Source organism: Folsomia candida, unplaced genomic scaffold (genome assembly GCF_002217175.1).
Source record: "Folsomia candida strain VU population unplaced genomic scaffold, ASM221717v1 Fcan01_Sc019, whole genome shotgun sequence".
Lineage (NCBI taxonomy): Eukaryota > Metazoa > Arthropoda > Collembola > Entomobryomorpha > Isotomidae > Folsomia > Folsomia candida.
The window spans coordinates 1,378,506-1,396,322 of NW_019091211.1; the positions used below are offsets into that span (position 1 = coordinate 1,378,506).

Below are 17,817 nucleotides of genomic sequence, written 5' to 3' on the forward strand. Positions count from 1 at the left end.
AGTCCGATATAAACGTTTGCAAAGGAAACTGTTTAATTCATTAAACAACAAATACCTGAATGTAGCCTGGTTCGAGTAAACGTAGATAATTATAAAATTCTAAGGAAGCACATATGTAGGTACGTTAATCATTGCAAATTCCCCATAGATTTTTACATACTTATATAAACGAGCAGGTGCCAAAACGGGTCAATTTATTTAATTATTTTTAGCAACTATGCACAATATTTTAAATACTATGTAATACATAGTATTTATAGATAGTATGTATATGTGTATATATATATTTACATCTGTACGCATGCACATATGTACATATGTAATTAATTTCTATTTAAACCTCAAATTTCCTATTAAAATTTCACATTAAATTATGCAATTTCAATGAAACAACTGTAAATATGTATGTACATATACATACATATGTACATGTACACTTTGTAAATTAAGATATGTAATTCCTATTCCATAACCACTTGTTTCAAACAGCCTTTAACCCCATTGAAGCATCAGTCCTAACGACACACGTGCCCATTAGCACAATTACAAAATTGTATGAATCATTTTTTATGTATTCCAAATATTCTTCGAAATTATTAATTATTGTGCTTACTTAACTGCTCAATTTGCGGTTCTCTTAATTAACCCTTCTCCCGTATAAAAGCCAGCCAATATTTCACTCAACATTATCACTCGACAAACACTCAATTAAAACATGTTTAGCTACAGTCTCATCCTCCTCTCTCTCCAATTTCTACTCCAAGTCAATGGTAATCAATTAGATAAAAAACCATAATATTTCTGAAAAAATAGTTATATCTGTATTTAATAGGAATATTGCTTCTGGTCGCCTCTTTTGTATGCAATAATTTTCACTATGCCAATTTGCTGGGATACGGGCTTTCCTTAACTTTCTCTCGCTATTGAATGCGTCAAGATATGCAAATGAGGTGACCAGCCAGAAAAATTCTAGACTACGTACTAATTCTATTCTAAATATTTCCAGGAGTCGAAATTGAAATCGACGCCACCGCCGCGGCAAAATATGAATCCTGCTGCGTCGAAGACCTCCGCACCTCAATTGCCTCCTATTACGACAAAATGTCCGCCCATTTCGCTTATCCGGGTTACACACCCCCACAAAAGTTAAAGTTCATCCTAGAACTTCGAGCTGAAGACACCAATGGTCATGGAATGTCGAGTCATGACAATATTTACACTGCCCACTGGCTCGGAGCGGAGGACACGATCAACCCCTTCGTCCAACGCATGATCCTTGAATCGTCATTCTGGTCGATTGAGTCCTTCCCGAATGACATGGCTAACAAATGGTTGCAAAAATGCTTCGTTAACTACGCCTACATGTATTTGCATGATACCTCCGACGAGAGTAAGGAAAGGCCGGATACCACCGATAAGACCAAAGGGCCTAAAAATGCGTCCCCAAGGGAATGCGCGTACTGGATGAACTATGTCGTCAAGTCGACTGGAGGGAAGCCTGACGTGGCGCAGAAAGTTTTTAAGCTGGCGCGAGAAGGTAAATATACCGACGCCGTGTGGAAACAATTAACGGGCAAAAGTGGGAAGCAACTTTGGGATGAGATGAAGTAAAAGGAAATGGTGGAGAAATCGTACCTGATATTTGAATTTGTTAGGAATTATGTAATCCAAATTACAATATGGGATTCTATTTGTGTAGAAATTTCAAACCGATTGTGCAAATTGATTCAATTTTGATTATATTTAATAAATTTAATGCAAATTATTACAAGTAATATTTCGTAACGAAATTTTCGTTTATTTCCACTTACAAGTAATACATATTAAATATCCATGTGACCAAGAAATTCATTAAGTCTCGTTCAAAATTAAACATTTTTTTTACAAGTTCACTTTATTTTGGAATACAAGAAGCTACAGAGTTATTCTTTTCGTTCATTATTTAGATAAGTTCTAAGATATCAACGTCCGCAGCGACGCAAACTTCGACATGGAGATCATCCGAGTGCATTATATAGGCACGGAATTCGACTGTTGATAAAAACCAGACCAAATGTTCCATAAAACCATTTTCCATATTTGGCAGGAGAAGTTGAGACAGAGCGAGAAAAGTGGATGGCGGTGGGTATCCACCAGACTATAATTCTAGCCCGGGCTACCGCCTATCTCGTAATGCAAGTAGCCCGGGCCAGGGACAGGGGAGACCGGGCTAGAATTATAGTCTGATCCACCACCAGCACGCGTTAGGGTCGTATGCGCGATCCATTTTCTCACTCTGTTACTCTCTCTCTGCACTCATTAGTGGCCAGAGCTTGTTATGGCTCTTGCTGTATAAGCCCCTCCCTCAGAAACTTTGACCCCAAAAAAGTCATGGTAGCGGTCACTTTGCAGCGGACCACAAAAGCTGAAAATGTAACACTTCTGATCCTTCAGAAAGCATCTGGCATCAGGTTGTCAGCCGCAAAATGACCGCTAAGGTCACTTTTTTAACGATTTATATGTAGGTCAAAAAACCGCCAATTTTCGAATTTTGAAAGTCTTGATGCATCAAAATGTTCATACTCATGAGGGAAGTCAAATGTCAAATGCAAGTTGGTATCTATTTCTTTTTGTACCGAGTGTACATTGACCTTCTCATTTTTGACAATTTCTTTTCCCGATTTTTGAAGGGGGGTGGTTGCATAAAATTCAAAAACAGCTATGCTATATTGATCCCCCACCCAAAACTGAATTTGTAATTTTTTATGTGCAATTCGGTGAAATCGATGCGAAAGAGACTTGCACTTTTGGCTCATTTTGTACCTGTTTCTCCTGCCAGGATATCCTGCGCATACATAATATTAAACAATTACTTATCCTCAATTAAATTTTACTTACAATTTATAAGACATGATACATATATTATGATGTTTACATACGTTTGGAACAATTGAATACTTGGCCGTGTAAACGAATCCGGGCTGAACGGAGGAGTTGGGAAGAACCGTGTCAATAATGACGATACAGAATCCGGCGTTCATACAAATTTCGATCCGAAGTGACAACGAAGCAGAAGGAGAACCTAAAATTAATTAGATAGTACGGTGTAAAAAATAGTTTAAACATGTAAATTAGATGTTATGCATGAAACTTACTTGGCATAAAGTCATTCTCGCAATTGTATATTTGTCCTGGCTGGAGGCGACAGTAGCCATCGCAGTCACTAATTCTGAGCTACATGGTTAATTAATATATAAGTTGTCAATTAATGGTTAACTTTTCAGTAATAAACACAATCACGTTAAGTTTATACCTGTAGTTGAGTTGCTAATCCACCACATCTAGAAATTTTAAAATTTTAATGAAACTTTTGAGTTCATTTTTTTTGTTTCATTAGTACAGATTTACAGTTAATTCATTCCGTTTGTACTATTTTACAAAATTTCTAACATTTCCATATGTCTGAATTTTCTGAAGTTTCTGACAAGCTGATTTTTTTTACTTATTTCACTCAGAAAAATTACTCACCTAAATGCATCCACCACTCCGGCGTTGGCTTGTTGAATTATGGCGCAGAGCGCAACAATAAGACCGACGAATTTTAACATTTTTGCAGAGAAAGTTTGTACGAGGAAATTTGTCTGATTTTACACAACTGTGCCAATTAATACAAAATTGTTCCCATTTTATATGATACAATGATGACGAAAGTCTATGCAAGCAATAAAAATGGTACAGATATGCAGACTAAATATTTTATCTTAACGGATCACTAGGGAATGCAATGACGTATTTAAAACCAGGTTATCCTTGGATATGTATATATGTATTTATGACAGGACAATAAGGTGGGTCAGAAATATTTATTTCAACAAATCCGTCATGATTGCAGATAAATTTGCATTATTCACGTCCCATTGTCTTATACGAATACCTGGTGGAAAATAATTACTACATTCCGCACGTATGCATAAAACTATTTATTATATCCCTATTCGTGCAAAATCCAGTGGCTGCTTGCAAAAACTGATGAAGGTAATCCCGGTGTTAAATAATTTATTGTGCAAAAATTACAAATAATTTCGTAATCAATTAAAGCTCACAGACGAATTTTAAGCTGTGTGATTATATGTACCAGTCGAAGTGCTTAAAACTGCTCTAAAAGAGCAGTTTTAATTGTTTTAGGCAATTGCTTTAGGCACTTGCATCGTGCTTTACATTTTAAGGTTATCATTAAGCGCAACATACAAAACATTGCAAAGAATTTACACTTATTTCGTAATTTTGTTAACAAATTGTTGTCAATAAGAAATATTTTACATAGCGTCTTCTAGTCATTGTACTTTAGTAATTTTTCACTACTATATAGTATACCAGTGAGCATAATTATAGTCGGAAAAATAAAAGAAAGACTGTCATAATTTACATATAGATTCGTATCAAAATAAAAATCAAGTCAATAAAATAAAAATAAATAGCATTTTAAGTCATGTTTGAAAATTTGCACCCAATCAACCCAACTTCACTACAATTAATCTTTAAGCACTGTTTAGCCGTACAATTCTCTAGCTCATGGCCTTCTCCACGAATTATCATTGCGTCACTGGCATCCACATTATGCAAAGTATTGTATTCGCCCCCCAAATAGACCGCACCACCCACACAGCCGCTGACCACATTTTTCGTTGTTTGCGACCCCTCTGTTGTAAGAATCTTGACGGAAAATGTGTTTTTAACATTAACCTTCGGTTCGCACATGATATTATTCACCGTATTGTAATTTCCTTGAGAAATTTCGACACAAATTTGATCTTTCTCATCGGCCACATTGGAAAAGACGTACATCACGCCAGAAACGATGTTGTGATTTGATTTTAGCACGATTCCCGTCTTAACATTTGTGCAGTGAATATCATCTACCCTGGTTCCAGTGACGGTGTCATTTATAAGGACCCCAATGTCAAGGGATTTCAGTTTTAAGCCGGATAAGGAATTCTGAGACGGTTCAGCCTGCCCTTCGCCGGATATCTGGATTCCAATTTCTCCTTTCTCACATGTCACTTCGCGGATTTTGTTATTTCGACCTTTACCGATCAGATGCAGCTGACATTTTTTGAATGAAATATTTTTTATTGTATTCCGTGACCCGAGCAGAGTCAATCCTTCAGCTTCGGTTGTCTCTTTGAATGGATTCATAGCAGTACAGAGAATTTGAAGGTTTGATATGTAAACGTCATTCGACTCGATCAAGACAGCTGGACCAGATTTATCGGAATAAACCCTCTTGAGAATAGAAGTACCATCGGCTGCCCCGGACAGAACGACTTTCTCCGGTATGTTAATTCCCGTCTCCGTTGTGTACTCTCCAGGATTGAGTTTGATAAAATCGTTGGGTTTGGCGAAAGATAAAATTTCTTCAAGTTGTTCAGAATTCTTGACAAATTTAACTTTTCTTGAATGAGTGACAAATCTCGGAGTCCGTTTCCTGCCACAAGGATTATTTAAACTTAAACGATTCAATATGCATGTACATACGTATGTAAACAGAATGAATGCATACACAAATCTTACCCATTTTCACCACCGCCAATAATATAAGTGTAAATATCAGTCAAGTCTGTATCAGATAATACGCCGGATGGTTCCACAATCCTGGCAATTGTTTGCAAGGTCATTAGCGGGAACCGAATTAGGGACAACAGCTTTTGAAACTCTTCTTCTCGTGACGAGTCAGACTGCCGCCATCTATAAAAATTGTAAATTGTAAAATGTATCAGCCCATCTTGCATAAATATGTTAATGCTAATTGAATTCACAATACTTCAGAAGATACTCAAACAATCTGGGTTCACTGAAAGCTTCGTCGACATCCGGTCCTTCAATGCGCAGCATCATGTCCCACAATTTATGACTCATAGATGCCCCGTGACGATCTAAAATGGTTGCAATATTTCTACAAAAAGAAAACCGAATATGAAAATCCTGATATTTTGGTGTCGTACATAATTAATGAAACATTAATTAACATTAACCTAGTTAAGCAGACAAGTCCAGCTTCTAGCAACGTATCCTTAGATCTCACCAGGTTGAAACTCGCCTCACAAACTTGAACACAATTTTCCAGATTTATTTGGTCACTCACAAAGGAGACACATTCCTCTAGAAGCTCGGGAACAAGATACCTATCACAGAGGTACAGCACCTCCAAAAGCTGATTGAAATCAACGCATGTATCCAGATCCATCTCCTGCATGTACATGACCTGTAATAAATTCGAAATTAGTAGTCCTACTAATAAAATCTTGCTTTTTTTGGCACCTTTATAAACGCCTTTGCCACGTCGATCGAGGTCTTTGAAGGAAATACAATCATGCCTTTCACCACACCGTTGCTTTTCTGCTGAGTTAAGGTAAGACGGAACTGGTGTGACACTCCGATAAGCACAATTCTGTGAACGTAAAACTTCCAGTCTTGCACAATGATAGTGGTATCTACGTTCTCTCCAGCTTCATACTGCTCAAAAAGTTTCTCGCAGATATTAAACCGGCGCTTTTTCGGTGGGGGTGGGGATGACATGGCATAGGCTGCAAAGTTTCGTACACAAAATAAAATATTGATTACTTTAATCGATAAAATAAAAATGTCAAAAAACAACAAAATCTAAATTTCAGTCATTTGTTTGACAAAGTTAATTCCGGCTAAACTGATAACAAATTATAATTCACAATGTCAAATGTACATATTTTGTTTTCACCTGTTGGTAAATTTACTCTGATTAGTCAGGTTGTCGTCAAAAATAAATATAAAACCACAATAATTAAATTAACTTTAGTTATAACGTCGTCGTCTGCGATGGCGCCGTTATTTCCAGCTGTCATAAAAAATGATCCGAAATTTGAGACGACAAATTCCGTGAACGAATACGAACGAACAAAGAAGAACGCGGAAAAATGCTGCTCTCGCTCGTCGCATATTTTCTACACGAACGAAAATCCGAGAACTCACATCATTAATTTACACAATTCACAGAATATAGATTCTACCAGAAGAATCGATCTTATGTATTCGAGTGACGCTTATGGAAGAACGGGGAGAGCCAACCAAATAACTCGGTGTACATTTGGGGGATGGCACCTCCGCATCATCATCATCACCACACCTCCTGGCATCAAAAAATGATGATGAAAGCACCATTTTTGTTACATAGGTGGCGGTGGCACCCCGATTTGTACACCAGAACACACCATTCTGAGCTGCGTCTTCACAAATTTGATGCTCTACGAGGGTGCGTTCTGGTCCACAATTAGGGGTGCCACCGCCACCTATGTAACAAAAATGGTGCTTTCATCATCATTTTTTGATGCCAGGAGATGTGGTGATGATGATGATGCGGAGGTGCCATCCCCCAGGTGGGCCAAATGTACACCGAGTTATTTGGTTGGCTCTCCCCGTTCTTCCATAAGCGTCACTCGAATACATAAGATCGATTCTTCTGGTAGAATCTATATTCTGTGTACACAATTAAATCTTTTCAGCTGCCTCTCACTATTACTTCACTAATTTTATAATAATTAACTTCTGCCATACATTCGCCCAAGATTAATTATTTAAAAAACGTTTCACGTTTAATTCGATGCTGCAAAATTTTTATAGTAAGAAAGAGGTTATCAATATATAGTACATATTTAATTAATCTTGTCATTAATTTAATTGTGAGTTTGCTACAATTTAGGTGGATTAAGCCGAACTAAAAATAAATAAACTAATAATGGGGGACAGTGAGGGAAGTGTAGATATTCCTACCGGAAATGGAGATATTTCTGTAACCGGAAATGGAGGGGTGGTACAAGGTCCAAAATGGGAGTGGATCGGATCTCACGACCAGCGGCTGAAAAATATGCTCGTAACCGGATTCCAAAGTGATTTGACCCTCGTGCTAGGTCAAGAAGGGTTAAAGGTTGGGGGCAGATATCATTAATTATGCATTATTAAATACTAATGATAACTTATCATTGATAAGTGTAAGATATTTTGTCAAAGTCTAGCAATTTGGTGTAACACTTGTGTAATCTTAGAATAATTAATTAGTAGGTAAAGTATCATATACATATTTAGTATTGGAGAAAGGGGGGGGGGCGTTAAGCCATTTTTTAAGATATTGGCCAAAATGTGTAATTTTTCCTCGCTCATGAGGGTATAACATATAAATTGAGCGACTGCATTATTTTTAACAACTCATATTATGAGTTGTTAAAAATCTGTTATGAGTCTCATAACAGTACTAGTATTATAAATTTATAATTTAACGCTTATAAATTTGGATGATTTATTTATTACAGGTTCCCGTCCACCGAATCTTCCTTCAGACTGGGTCGCAAGTGTTAAATGGCAAAATAAAGGAATCCGCCAAAGAGCTAATAATTGATAACGTGGACACGCGCATTTTCAAAATGCTTCTCCAGGTAAATATATAGAACAATTTAGATTTTCGTGTAACTTTAACGTGTAATTGAGATAGATAATTGTTTACAGTATTTTTACACTGGGAAGTCCGAGGTCGAAATGATTGATGCATTGGAATTAATGCAGCTCGCTACGGAGTATGAGGTTTCTGGTTTAAGGGACGATTGTGCTGCTATTTTGAAGGGAGACTTGTCAGTGGAAAATATTCTTCCCTTGTTCCAAAGTGGGATGCAGTATGCTCACGGTGATTTTATTCAATGCACGCTCAAGTTTATTTGCGAGTAAGATTTGTAATCATTGATTTGCAAGTTATGAGTTTGTGCACACACGCTAATACATGAACATTTTTTATTTCTCATGAACAGTAACGCCACAGTAGTCCTAAAACGGGAAGAGTTTGCCAACCTGCGTCTGGAATGTCTGATCGAAATAATACAGCAGGATTCGCTGAAGGTTTTGAAAGAAATGAAGGTTCTTGAAGCCGTTCATCGGTAAGAAATTAGCATTAATTATGTACATACTTAATCATTGAAATGACTTGACTAGGCTTATTGTTTATTTATGAAGGTGGGGTTTGGCCGAGTGCAAGCGAAAAAATTTGGATCCTACAAATGCTGAAAATCTTAGAAGCTGCCTCGCCAAACCGTTGAACCACATTCGATTTCCATTAATGGATCCTGCCGAGTTTGCTCTAAACGTGACTTCGAAGAAGCTTCTTAATACGGATGAGTCAATGGAACTGCTGACCTGCTTCCTCGTTCCACCGAAGAAAAGGCAACTTCAATTTAATTCTTCTGTAAGTCAGGTGGCGATTTAAATCTTAATTTCCAAATCATATACAGAAACCTCCTCCCACCTGGCCGATTTGTGTCAAGCCCTCGTCACTTTATTAGTGGAGAGACCACCGTTACTCGACCCATTACTGACGACATACGAAAAATTGATAACGTGGAAAATGTAAATGGCACAGAGGCAATAGTGTAAGTATTAGTCTATACTAACCTTAATATTTGCACGTCATGCTATCTAGATATCAAATATTTAACAACAAACAAAACTATACAAAAGAATAAAGGTTTAAATCAAACCAAATCAAATCAGAGTATATATTTAATTGATTGTTTCTCAGGATTCGTGCAAGTGAAAGCGTGCTGCTGAAGTCGATTTCGATTCCTAAGGAAATTCTGCAATTTGAAGCTAATTTGGATTATTTTTATGATTTGGTGCAAGCTACATTGACAATTTGCAATGGAAGTGATTCTCAATACAACGTTGGGACCGAAATTGACACAACCCTGGACAATATTAAAATTTGCTTAAAACCACCATATCAAATGGACAAGCAGGACGGTTGGACTAAGATAATGTTAACATTATCTGGTCAGATCGGCTACAACAATGTTACATACGATTCATACAGGCGAGAAGTGAAAACCAGGGCTAATTCGAACCTAGATGAAAAATTATTCCCTGAAAACCAGCCAAGCAGAGTGGTCACAAATTATGAAGGTTTTACGACTCGCGGAGATTTTCTTGACGTTGAGATAAAACGACCAGAGGGGGAGGGAATAGAATTAGCTTACGGGTTTATTGAGGAGTTGGAACTTGAAGCTGTTTAATGTGCATGTCCACCCTTTTCATGTCTCTGGTCATAGGTTAAATGATTTTTGTCATTTCTTGTATCTTTTTTGTGTTGCATTTTCATTTTGTATTACATTTGTATTACATTATTAAATATGGTTCAAATCCATCGAATTTAATTCTGGAAATATTTTCTTTTCTGCTAATAAACAAGCAATATGTTTAACTATATAATACTTATCTGATATGTCAATGCATATCAGTCCCATTCAGTGCATGCCTTATTATTGTCTGCCTTCCCAAAAAAACTCACCAACCGCATCGAATTAATATTATTTATTGCAAGTTGACAATATGTTTTTACATCACAATCGATCAGTTGGTCCTCCACAGTCTACCAGTAAGTATTGAACTGTAAATAAGAAACATAATTTTTCTGTATAAAAATTTCTTCATAATTTTATCTCCATTTTTATCCCAATCTTACCAGCATGAACGACAACACGACAATGATTCCCTTCAACCTGGGGTCCAGCGACGGTGGAAAGGTCACCATTGGTGACCCTCCATCCCCATCGTGCCCCATGGACCCAACCTTCTCCCCATTAATGATCACATTATACGAGGCCGAACCTCCGCAGCAGCACGCAAAAAAACAACACCCCCCGCACGGAACCTTCCCCGGTTTCAAGGTCACAGATCCGCCCCCCGTTGAACTATTCACTTGCAACGTTTGCATCCCGAAACAAGGGCAGAAATTGTTCACCGGGTTGAGAACGCCGAGTTGCATGTTTCCACTCCTGATTTTTCCACCCTGTACAAAAAAATAAGTAATTAGATAAACCGTTTTTATTAAATTTTAAAAAATCATAATTTTTTTATTTTACGGAAAAATCTAAATCCACCGAAATGAATTCGGTCCCATTGTTGTCAATGAACATCATCGATGCTGCCCGAGCATACTGATTGTTCACGAGGACTTGTTCACTGTACGAGAATATTTGATGGTTATTAGAGTCTGACGCGTATCTAGTGGTCTGTCCTGTAAAAAATTGTTAAATGATTATGCAAATTTTCGCATGAGTAACACATGATAAATTTTAAACTAATGGAAAACCTGATCTCTTAATGTAGTAAGATCCCAAGCCGTCCAAAACTTGCAAGTGGTGAGCAGGAACTTGCAACACGAAGGACATTTGTTGCTGTTGGGGATAGACGACGCCAGGTTGTTGGGAAATTGGCTGCATGGGAATTCCGTTGGACGACATATTTTTGAAACTGGAAATTTGTTTTAGTTTACACTCCAAACGAGAAATTTACTCTCATCAACGAGATAAATATGCATACATATACAAATGACGATCTTGTACTGGGGGCCAATTGAGTTACCCAGTTACAGAAAAAGCGACCCGTGTTCGAGTGGCTTCATCCTTTATTACACATTAATTATCAGCCGGAAATTAATTGTCTCATATCAATGGCATATCGGTTGGGATGGTGCATTACAAATGTACATACTTAATTGTGCCTATGTTCGTTAGTTATGCATAAGCACAACTTATCTTGACTGTTAATCGAGTGAATGTATGGAAAATATTGCATCAATTGCGTGTAACTATGTTTGTGTGTGACGTAGATCCGTTGTACTTTAAATGATAAGATATTACGTACAGTTCAGTTGTTAACGGAATGCCACTGACTGGTAATTAATGTACATTATTTTTATTACATTTTTAATCATACTAACACGTACACATACATACTTAATTGGGGTGGTCCATTAATGATCATTTACGAATCACCCATAGGAATCACCCCAATAATTCATTAGATTCAATGGGCGTACTCATGACAGCGTTTTGCATAGCCCTCAGATTAAACATAGCAATTTGATAACCGGAACTTCAGTTTGCGAAATCTCACACTGTGCAAATTATGTTGACGCAGTATGATTATTTCCTAAACTGACAAACAAGTTACAATGCAAAAAATGTTGACGTGAGTATGCCCATTACAACGATTTATGGCAATACATTAAAAACTATTGCGAATTTGACACTTAAATTTTCTATACAGAATATTGATAAATACATTTTTACAAAAACCTTACTATGTACTAGAAAATTAATTACATAAGTATATTTGCAAGAGCTTAAGTAGTCGCCTGTTTACCGTTTAAGCCAACCGTTCCAAATTGCAGCAGTATAAACGAATGAGTAATCATTATGCTGGCCATCTGCAAAAATATCCATTTGCATATCCAAATCTGGTGGGGACCAATTGATGATTTAAATTCATTTTTTTATCATACCGATCCAACCAAGCCGAACGTTATGGTGAACATTCCTTCTCCCCGAAATCCGACGGGATGATTACTTAACTCGTCCAAGTACAAGGCTACATTGCTCTGCGAGATGTACTTGTCACCCGTCGAGTTGACAACTTTTTGCAGCCAATTTCTCATGGCTTGGATCTAAAGAGTTCAGAGGAAACAACATGAATATTACATACATAATTATCATTTCGGATATTTTCGCCCCATTAAAAAGTTTAGAAATTTTTGCATGAAACAGAGAAAACTTTTAATTTTTAAAATCAACTTGCAATTAAAATTAATTACTATTTTTTAAATTTTGGTATTGAGATTAAGGATTGAGATTAAAAATATAGAGATTTAGATTAAGGATTAAGATACGGATCGATTTTTACAAAAAATTGGGGTTGAGATTAAGGACTGATTAATCCCTTATAATAATCTCAATTATAAATCCTTAATCCAGGGTCGACAAATCTCTGTATTGCATAAATATATGTAATGATCTTACCTTCAAGGGCGAACTTGCCGCATGCATCGTAAACAAGAAGAAGGAACATATAAAGAAAATATAGTTCAACCTTGTAAACCAATTAATCCCAGTTAACGAATTTGAAATCCCTAACGGCAAGTAGAGCAAGGAATCAATCATTTGAAACAGGGTGACCCTTCCGACCGCCGCATTGGCATGATTTCCCAGCCTTTTAAGGGCCGCATAGTGTCTCAAAATCCCTTCCACCGTGTCCTTATCCATCCCTTTGTTTCGCCTCAAGTCCGACACGAAATTAGCTGTCACTCTCGACAACGTGAACGACATGAAGAGTTGGAGCAGCTCGGTGTAAAAGGTGAGGAAAAAGTACCAAAATTCCATCGCCAGGTAAAATACGGTTACCGTGTGGTCAAACGGACCCATGTGCTCCACCTTCGTCGAGTTGGGCGAAAAGGTGATGACGTCTTTGAGAAAGAAGACGCGACGTGCGTCCAACAAGTACATTTCGTAGAGAGGTTTGAACTTCACGGCGTAAAAGTCAACCCTACCCTCGCCTCCGAGGAGCCAAATAGTAGGCCAAAATATGTACAGGGAGCACATCGTTATGGATAAGGCTTCAACCTGGAATTAAGTATGTAATTAAAAAATATTTTCAAAAAATATTTGAAAACTGCGAATCACGTTATTTTTGGGCGTATTTATATCTATTTAGTGGTGCATTATCATTTATCATTTGAGATGATAGTTACGTCAGAAGATTCGGAAATTTCACAAAACTAGAGAAATAGTTCTGCTATTTTATTTGGATTTACTCTCTGTAATTTGTATAACTTGTAGTGGAATGGAAAGAATCATTTTTGTGAAATAAAACATGCAAGGTTTCTGGAAAAATTTGGGGAACAAATTTCATGGTTTTCCGAAAAAAAAATGTAAAATCTCATCGACTTTTAAGTTGTACTACTATGCTAAATTTGTGAAATATTTATCTTCATAAGATTTTCGTGAGTCCATTGCTAAGAGTATGCATTGATGGCATGAACTTACCCAATATTTTAGCGCGGCAGGTGTCGAGTGTGTCCCTTGTTTCCGGATGTCATCACTTCGTAGGACGTTCAAGAAATTGGAAAAAGATTCCCTTCTCCAGAGAGCAAAAATGAAGGAGAGAGCGTACATGATGGTCGTTATTTTTTGACAAAAGCTGAAAATCTTTTGGGGCTCTTTGATTAAAATGTCGAAATCGTACTCGGCCACTCTCCAAACTCCACGGTACATTGCGGAAATATGAATTATGGAGCAATAGATCTGCAAAAATATAATCAACACAAATTTTTTGTGGTTCTGCAAAATATTTATAAGCCTTTACAAAATTACAAAATTGATAAATAACTTAATTTTAGTATTAAACAATTATAATCTTTAAAGATTTTGCAAAAAATTAAGCTTCACAAGGTTCACGTTTCGAATTTTCCTTGCATAAATAATGAGGAGTTTTACAATTTCGCTAACAAATATACTGCAAGATACGCTTATAATTTTGCTAAACTTTTAAAACTGTAAGATTGTTAGATTATTTTAAAACTTTTGTGCAATTTCAAAATCTCTCGAAATTTTCAAAATTTCCTGCTTTACCTTTCTGAACGTTGAAGTTTGTGGTACCACGTTAGTCTTGTTCTCTTGAGTCGCATATCTGTACGGATACACTCCCAAGAAATAACCAAAATCAAAGAAACAGCGGATTATGAAGGAAAGATCCAAGTAATACGGTTTGCTAATTTCCATCATCTTCTTAAATTTTCTTGCTAAATATGACGAAATAAATATCATTGATAATTACGTCTATTTGGCAAGACGACTGGAACAAATGATCAAAGGTTACCAGTTGAGAATGGTCATCGGTTATCTTTATCTTATCATAAACAAAGAGTAACTAACATGCGGAAAGATGGCTCGGCGTATTAAACTAAATCAATTTACATCCCCTGGACAACATCCATTACATAAAATCTAACTCCGCAATTAGTATGGGGTGATGACCATGGGTTGTTATCAATCGGAACCGGTGAAAGTGACATCGACACACCTCTCTCCATTATGTTTTACATGCCGCATTTATTTCATGTGAGGTAAGAATGGCAGATGGTTGATTGAATGAGTTCTCCGTTCGAAATATGCTTTATTTCATCACAGAATTGGAGTAAAAACCGTTATCTTTAAAATTTCTCACGTAAAAGCTTATCAGAGTCAAAGTCCGATCTTAATATCTAAAATACAATCCTACGTATGTATGTAAGCACCGAGAATACAGCGTAATAAGTCATTAATAAACGATCCCGGTTGAAATTGAGTAATCGGTCAATAGGCCAGTCACACCATTTTCATCAATATTTATAAACTTGTCTCAATTTGTCTCAATTTTACACAAAATCTACTCATCGCAAATTGTTAGTTGATTAATAAAAGTACTTAACGTATGTAGACAATAGGAGACTATAAAACGTTCGATGTTTTAAGTAAGAAGTCAATCTGTTATGTTATCCACTCGTTTTTCGTTGATAGTGGATATATTTTTTTTTTCCTAAAATTAAATATAGTTATTTATCCTAGCAAAGCGTGGTTACAGATATGTGTATATGTACTTATGTATGCATATACAAATATATATACGAATTTTTACATAAAATGCATAATCATATTGTGTATGTATATAAGTGTATGTGTAAATATGTGCGCCTTGGCAAATGTACTGTAGTACCCAAATATGCATGGCATGCAAATATTTTTGGTATGCTTATCGTTGAATATATTTAATTATACCTCATTTTTCGAAATTATATGTATAATTACCATATTTGGTAGTACCAAACTCTCGATTGTCAACTTCCACTTTGGCGTGGACCTCTATTATCCGTAGTACTAATAATACACATATCGAATATAAGATGATATTAAAATTATCGATTCTATCCATCATCACAAATATTTAAACCAACAGTGTTAGCCATATTTTGAATGTCAATTGAGGGTATTATCATTTAACAATTTGTACAGTTTGTATTGATATGTTCACATGTTAACATGCAATTCTAAGGAACCCGTCATACTTTTAGATAAACACGTAGATATGTATTTATGCATTTAAAATATATTTGTGTATGCTAAATATGCAAATATATCTACCTATGTATAGGCATTACTTAAACTCAATAATTAAACTTGCGTATATATTTACTTTATTTTACTAGACACAAAGAAACAGACTCGTCTATATACTTCACAACCAAACAATACAATTTTTTACGACTTGTTTTGTTTTTTAGGATTACAAGCATAACTCAGGATGACGATTAAACATGCATTTTTATTGTGTCAGACTTATTGATGGACTCGTGTCTAATTTTTTTTTACCATAAGTAACCCACAGATTATACTGCTTCTGTTTTTATGGAATATGTGTAATAAATGCATCAGTAAATATGTATGTATGTATTCAACTAGAAATAGTGTAAATAAAAATTTTCAGTACACAAAGTGGCTACAAGTTACTAATGAAAAATAAAATTACGAAGCAATCATAATCCATTCCGGAAAGCAGCATTGATTTCCTGCTGATTCTTCACAACAAATTATTATCCTCGGAAACCTCTCCCTCCAAAACCCCTCCCACCGAACCCTCTGCCCCCAAATCCCCCACCGCCAAATCCTCTCCCACCAAATCCACGCCCACCGCCGAAGCCTCTGCCTCCAAAACCCCTCCCACCAAATCCTCGTCCCCCAAATCCCCCACCGCCAAATCCTCTCCCCCCACCGAAACCACCGCCGCCATAGCCGCCGCCTGCAATAAAAATCACAACGATAAGTACATACCTATGTACATAGGTTAAATATTAAATGAATTCGCTGATAAGTTGTACAAAATTGTCTACCATTTAAGTACATATCTAAATGACGAATTTAGATCAAAAACTTACTTTCCAATAGATTTGTCAAAATTATGTACTAAGCAAAGAAAACACAAAGCTAAAATTCAGAATTTTTAAAGCCAGAAATTCTACAAAGTTTTATTCACTTCGTATTTAAATTAGAATATTTGCTGTAGGAAATTTGGTTTTAGGAAACTTATCATCTTTAATGTAAGTTACAGTACAAATAATTATTCAAATTCTTACCAAATTGTCGTTTCACCCTGTGCAAGAGATGGTCATCATTTTCATGGATCATCTTCTCATCTTCTGGCACTGGCGATGCCACGGAAAGTGCGACGAAGCACACAACCACAAACACAGCAATACTTATTTTGTTCATTTTAAATTACAGATAAATATCTTGTCTGGATAACTAGATAAATAGCTTAATCAATACTGTGCAAAATTCAATCTCCAGCCGTCCTATTTATGTGTACTACGCGATGACGTCTAATCAAAAAATTTACAAGAGTATGACAACGCACTTCCTTCCGTAAAAAAGGTAAAAGTGACGTAAGCAAATTCTTACAGATTTTTTTTACTTTTGTTATAAAATCATAATGCATAATCATGCCACGATATGACACCTTTAATTAAGCGCATACATAATTACGAGTTGCATAACTGAGATTTTTCTCGGACAAAAAAATCAAGGACTTGGACAAGAGATGGTTGAATGGGTACATATACATAAATGTATGGAATTTGTAATTATCTAATTTTTCCACATTCGGAAATCCGTTGTTGGGATGAATTTCTATTGAAATATGAGTGTGAAATATCTGGATATTGGGATTACCAATTTTTTGTAGGATTAAGTTATCCTCAAATCCTATTGTTTTGCTGTCGTGCTGGAATACACGACGTTAGTACACAAGCTGGTCACATCATTACATAAATATGTAAATCTTATTATTCTTTATTTTTTAGGGATTTTGATTTAATTTTATGAGGTTAGAATTGCATATGGGTAGGACTCTTTTCGTCGTCAGTTGTCAGTTTCTTTCATGTGTCTTGCAACTTGTAAT

At 36.2% G+C, this 17,817-nt stretch overlaps 7 protein-coding genes across 8 annotated transcripts; 2 read left to right on the top strand and 5 right to left on the bottom strand.

The window, feature by feature from the left end:
• Nucleotides 1–645: 645 nt before the first annotated feature.
• On the top strand, nucleotides 646–1,775 carry LOC110857595. Its single transcript, XM_022106194.2, has 2 exons — nucleotides 646–770; nucleotides 1,007–1,775. The coding sequence occupies exons 1-2, from the start codon at nucleotides 716–718 to the stop codon at nucleotides 1,609–1,611; spliced, it is 660 nt and encodes a 219-aa protein (XP_021961886.1). The 5' UTR covers nucleotides 646–715; the 3' UTR covers nucleotides 1,612–1,775.
• A 96-nt stretch (nucleotides 1,776–1,871) lies between these two features.
• LOC110857596 lies at nucleotides 1,872–3,657 on the bottom strand. The gene is made up of 6 exons (XM_022106195.2): nucleotides 3,508–3,657; nucleotides 3,293–3,320; nucleotides 3,135–3,213; nucleotides 2,919–3,061; nucleotides 2,803–2,824; nucleotides 1,872–2,031 (listed from the first exon to the last, which is right to left on the bottom strand). Exons 1-6 carry the CDS (start codon nucleotides 3,585–3,587, stop codon nucleotides 1,943–1,945), a joined length of 441 nt encoding a protein of 146 aa, XP_021961887.1. The 5' UTR covers nucleotides 3,588–3,657; the 3' UTR covers nucleotides 1,872–1,942.
• A 352-nt stretch (nucleotides 3,658–4,009) lies between these two features.
• LOC110857581 lies at nucleotides 4,010–6,976 on the bottom strand. The gene is made up of 6 exons (XM_022106173.2): nucleotides 6,734–6,976; nucleotides 6,298–6,563; nucleotides 6,012–6,241; nucleotides 5,801–5,932; nucleotides 5,551–5,724; nucleotides 4,010–5,464 (listed from the first exon to the last, which is right to left on the bottom strand). Exons 2-6 carry the CDS (start codon nucleotides 6,553–6,555, stop codon nucleotides 4,462–4,464), a joined length of 1,797 nt encoding a protein of 598 aa, XP_021961865.1. The 5' UTR covers nucleotides 6,556–6,563; nucleotides 6,734–6,976; the 3' UTR covers nucleotides 4,010–4,461.
• Nucleotides 6,977–7,471: 495 nt separating this feature from the next.
• On the top strand, nucleotides 7,472–10,252 carry LOC110857756 (kelch-like protein 11). Of its 2 annotated transcripts, none has more exons than XM_022106366.2 (8): nucleotides 7,472–7,631; nucleotides 7,712–7,936; nucleotides 8,319–8,441; nucleotides 8,512–8,723; nucleotides 8,808–8,933; nucleotides 9,010–9,216; nucleotides 9,285–9,422; nucleotides 9,572–10,252. In XM_022106366.2, the coding sequence occupies exons 2-8, from the start codon at nucleotides 7,748–7,750 to the stop codon at nucleotides 10,059–10,061; spliced, it is 1,485 nt and encodes a 494-aa protein (XP_021962058.1). In that variant the 5' UTR covers nucleotides 7,472–7,631; nucleotides 7,712–7,747; the 3' UTR covers nucleotides 10,062–10,252. The 2 variants fall into 2 exon arrangements, with proteins under 2 accessions (XP_021962058.1, XP_021962059.1); XM_022106367.2 differs by having other exon boundaries at nucleotides 7,477–7,642.
• A 92-nt stretch (nucleotides 10,253–10,344) lies between these two features.
• Nucleotides 10,345–11,445, bottom strand: LOC110857757. Its single transcript, XM_022106368.2, has 4 exons — nucleotides 11,141–11,445; nucleotides 10,911–11,065; nucleotides 10,511–10,837; nucleotides 10,345–10,435 (listed from the first exon to the last, which is right to left on the bottom strand). Exons 1-4 carry the CDS (start codon nucleotides 11,289–11,291, stop codon nucleotides 10,418–10,420), a joined length of 651 nt encoding a protein of 216 aa, XP_021962060.1. The 5' UTR covers nucleotides 11,292–11,445; the 3' UTR covers nucleotides 10,345–10,417.
• Nucleotides 11,446–11,766: 321 nt separating this feature from the next.
• LOC118438288 lies at nucleotides 11,767–14,077 on the bottom strand. Its single transcript, XM_035858234.1, has 4 exons — nucleotides 13,872–14,077; nucleotides 12,849–13,448; nucleotides 12,335–12,496; nucleotides 11,767–12,259 (listed from the first exon to the last, which is right to left on the bottom strand). The coding sequence occupies exons 1-4, from the start codon at nucleotides 13,998–14,000 to the stop codon at nucleotides 12,176–12,178; spliced, it is 975 nt and encodes a 324-aa protein (XP_035714127.1). The 5' UTR covers nucleotides 14,001–14,077; the 3' UTR covers nucleotides 11,767–12,175.
• A 1,957-nt stretch (nucleotides 14,078–16,034) lies between these two features.
• Nucleotides 16,035–17,199, bottom strand: LOC118438330 (acanthoscurrin-2-like). The gene is made up of 2 exons (XM_035858301.1): nucleotides 16,994–17,199; nucleotides 16,035–16,659 (listed from the first exon to the last, which is right to left on the bottom strand). The coding sequence occupies exons 1-2, from the start codon at nucleotides 17,127–17,129 to the stop codon at nucleotides 16,454–16,456; spliced, it is 342 nt and encodes a 113-aa protein (XP_035714194.1). The 5' UTR covers nucleotides 17,130–17,199; the 3' UTR covers nucleotides 16,035–16,453.
• Between the last annotated feature and the right edge of the window lie 618 nt (nucleotides 17,200–17,817).

Bases quoted from the DNA above. Each gene is read 5' to 3' on its own strand.
- LOC110857595 (XM_022106194.2), top strand. From the start codon at position 716: ATGTTTAGCTACAGTCTCATCCTCCTCTCTCTCCAATTTCTACTCCAA. The intron at 771-1,006 runs GTAATCAATTAG...AAATATTTCCAG, and splicing joins ATTTCTACTCCAAGTCAATG to GAGTCGAAATTGAAATCGAC.
- LOC110857596 (XM_022106195.2), bottom strand. From the start codon at position 3,587: ATGTTAAAATTCGTCGGTCTTATTGTTGCGCTCTGCGCCATAATTCAA. The intron at 3,214-3,292 runs GTATAAACTTAA...TTAACCATGTAG, and splicing joins GATTAGCAACTCAACTACAG to CTCAGAATTAGTGACTGCGA. The intron at 3,062-3,134 runs GTAAGTTTCATG...AATTAATTTTAG, and splicing joins CGAGAATGACTTTATGCCAA to GTTCTCCTTCTGCTTCGTTG.
- LOC110857581 (XM_022106173.2), bottom strand. From the start codon at position 6,555: ATGTCATCCCCACCCCCACCGAAAAAGCGCCGGTTTAATATCTGCGAG. The intron at 6,242-6,297 runs GTGCCAAAAAAA...AATTTATTACAG, and splicing joins TGGCAAAGGCGTTTATAAAG to GTCATGTACATGCAGGAGAT. The intron at 5,933-6,011 runs GTTAATGTTAAT...TTCTTTTTGTAG, and splicing joins GGACTTGTCTGCTTAACTAG to AAATATTGCAACCATTTTAG.
- LOC110857756 (XM_022106366.2), top strand. From the start codon at position 7,748: ATGGGGGACAGTGAGGGAAGTGTAGATATTCCTACCGGAAATGGAGAT. The intron at 8,442-8,511 runs GTAAATATATAG...AATTGTTTACAG, and splicing joins TTTTCAAAATGCTTCTCCAG to TATTTTTACACTGGGAAGTC. The intron at 9,217-9,284 runs GCAACTTCAATT...AATCATATACAG, and splicing joins CTCGTTCCACCGAAGAAAAG to AAACCTCCTCCCACCTGGCC.
- LOC110857757 (XM_022106368.2), bottom strand. From the start codon at position 11,291: ATGTCGTCCAACGGAATTCCCATGCAGCCAATTTCCCAACAACCTGGC. The intron at 11,066-11,140 runs GTTTTCCATTAG...AATTTTTTACAG, and splicing joins TTACTACATTAAGAGATCAG to GACAGACCACTAGATACGCG. The intron at 10,838-10,910 runs GTAAAATAAAAA...TTTTTTGTACAG, and splicing joins CGGTGGATTTAGATTTTTCC to GGTGGAAAAATCAGGAGTGG.
- LOC118438288 (XM_035858234.1), bottom strand. From the start codon at position 14,000: ATGTACGCTCTCTCCTTCATTTTTGCTCTCTGGAGAAGGGAATCTTTT. The intron at 13,449-13,871 runs GTAAGTTCATGC...ACTTAATTCCAG, and splicing joins CTGCCGCGCTAAAATATTGG to GTTGAAGCCTTATCCATAAC. The intron at 12,260-12,334 runs GTATGATAAAAA...ATATTTTTGCAG, and splicing joins CGTTCGGCTTGGTTGGATCG to ATGGCCAGCATAATGATTAC.
- LOC118438330 (XM_035858301.1), bottom strand. From the start codon at position 17,129: ATGAACAAAATAAGTATTGCTGTGTTTGTGGTTGTGTGCTTCGTCGCA. The intron at 16,660-16,993 runs GTAAGAATTTGA...TTTTTATTGCAG, and splicing joins CAGGGTGAAACGACAATTTG to GCGGCGGCTATGGCGGCGGT.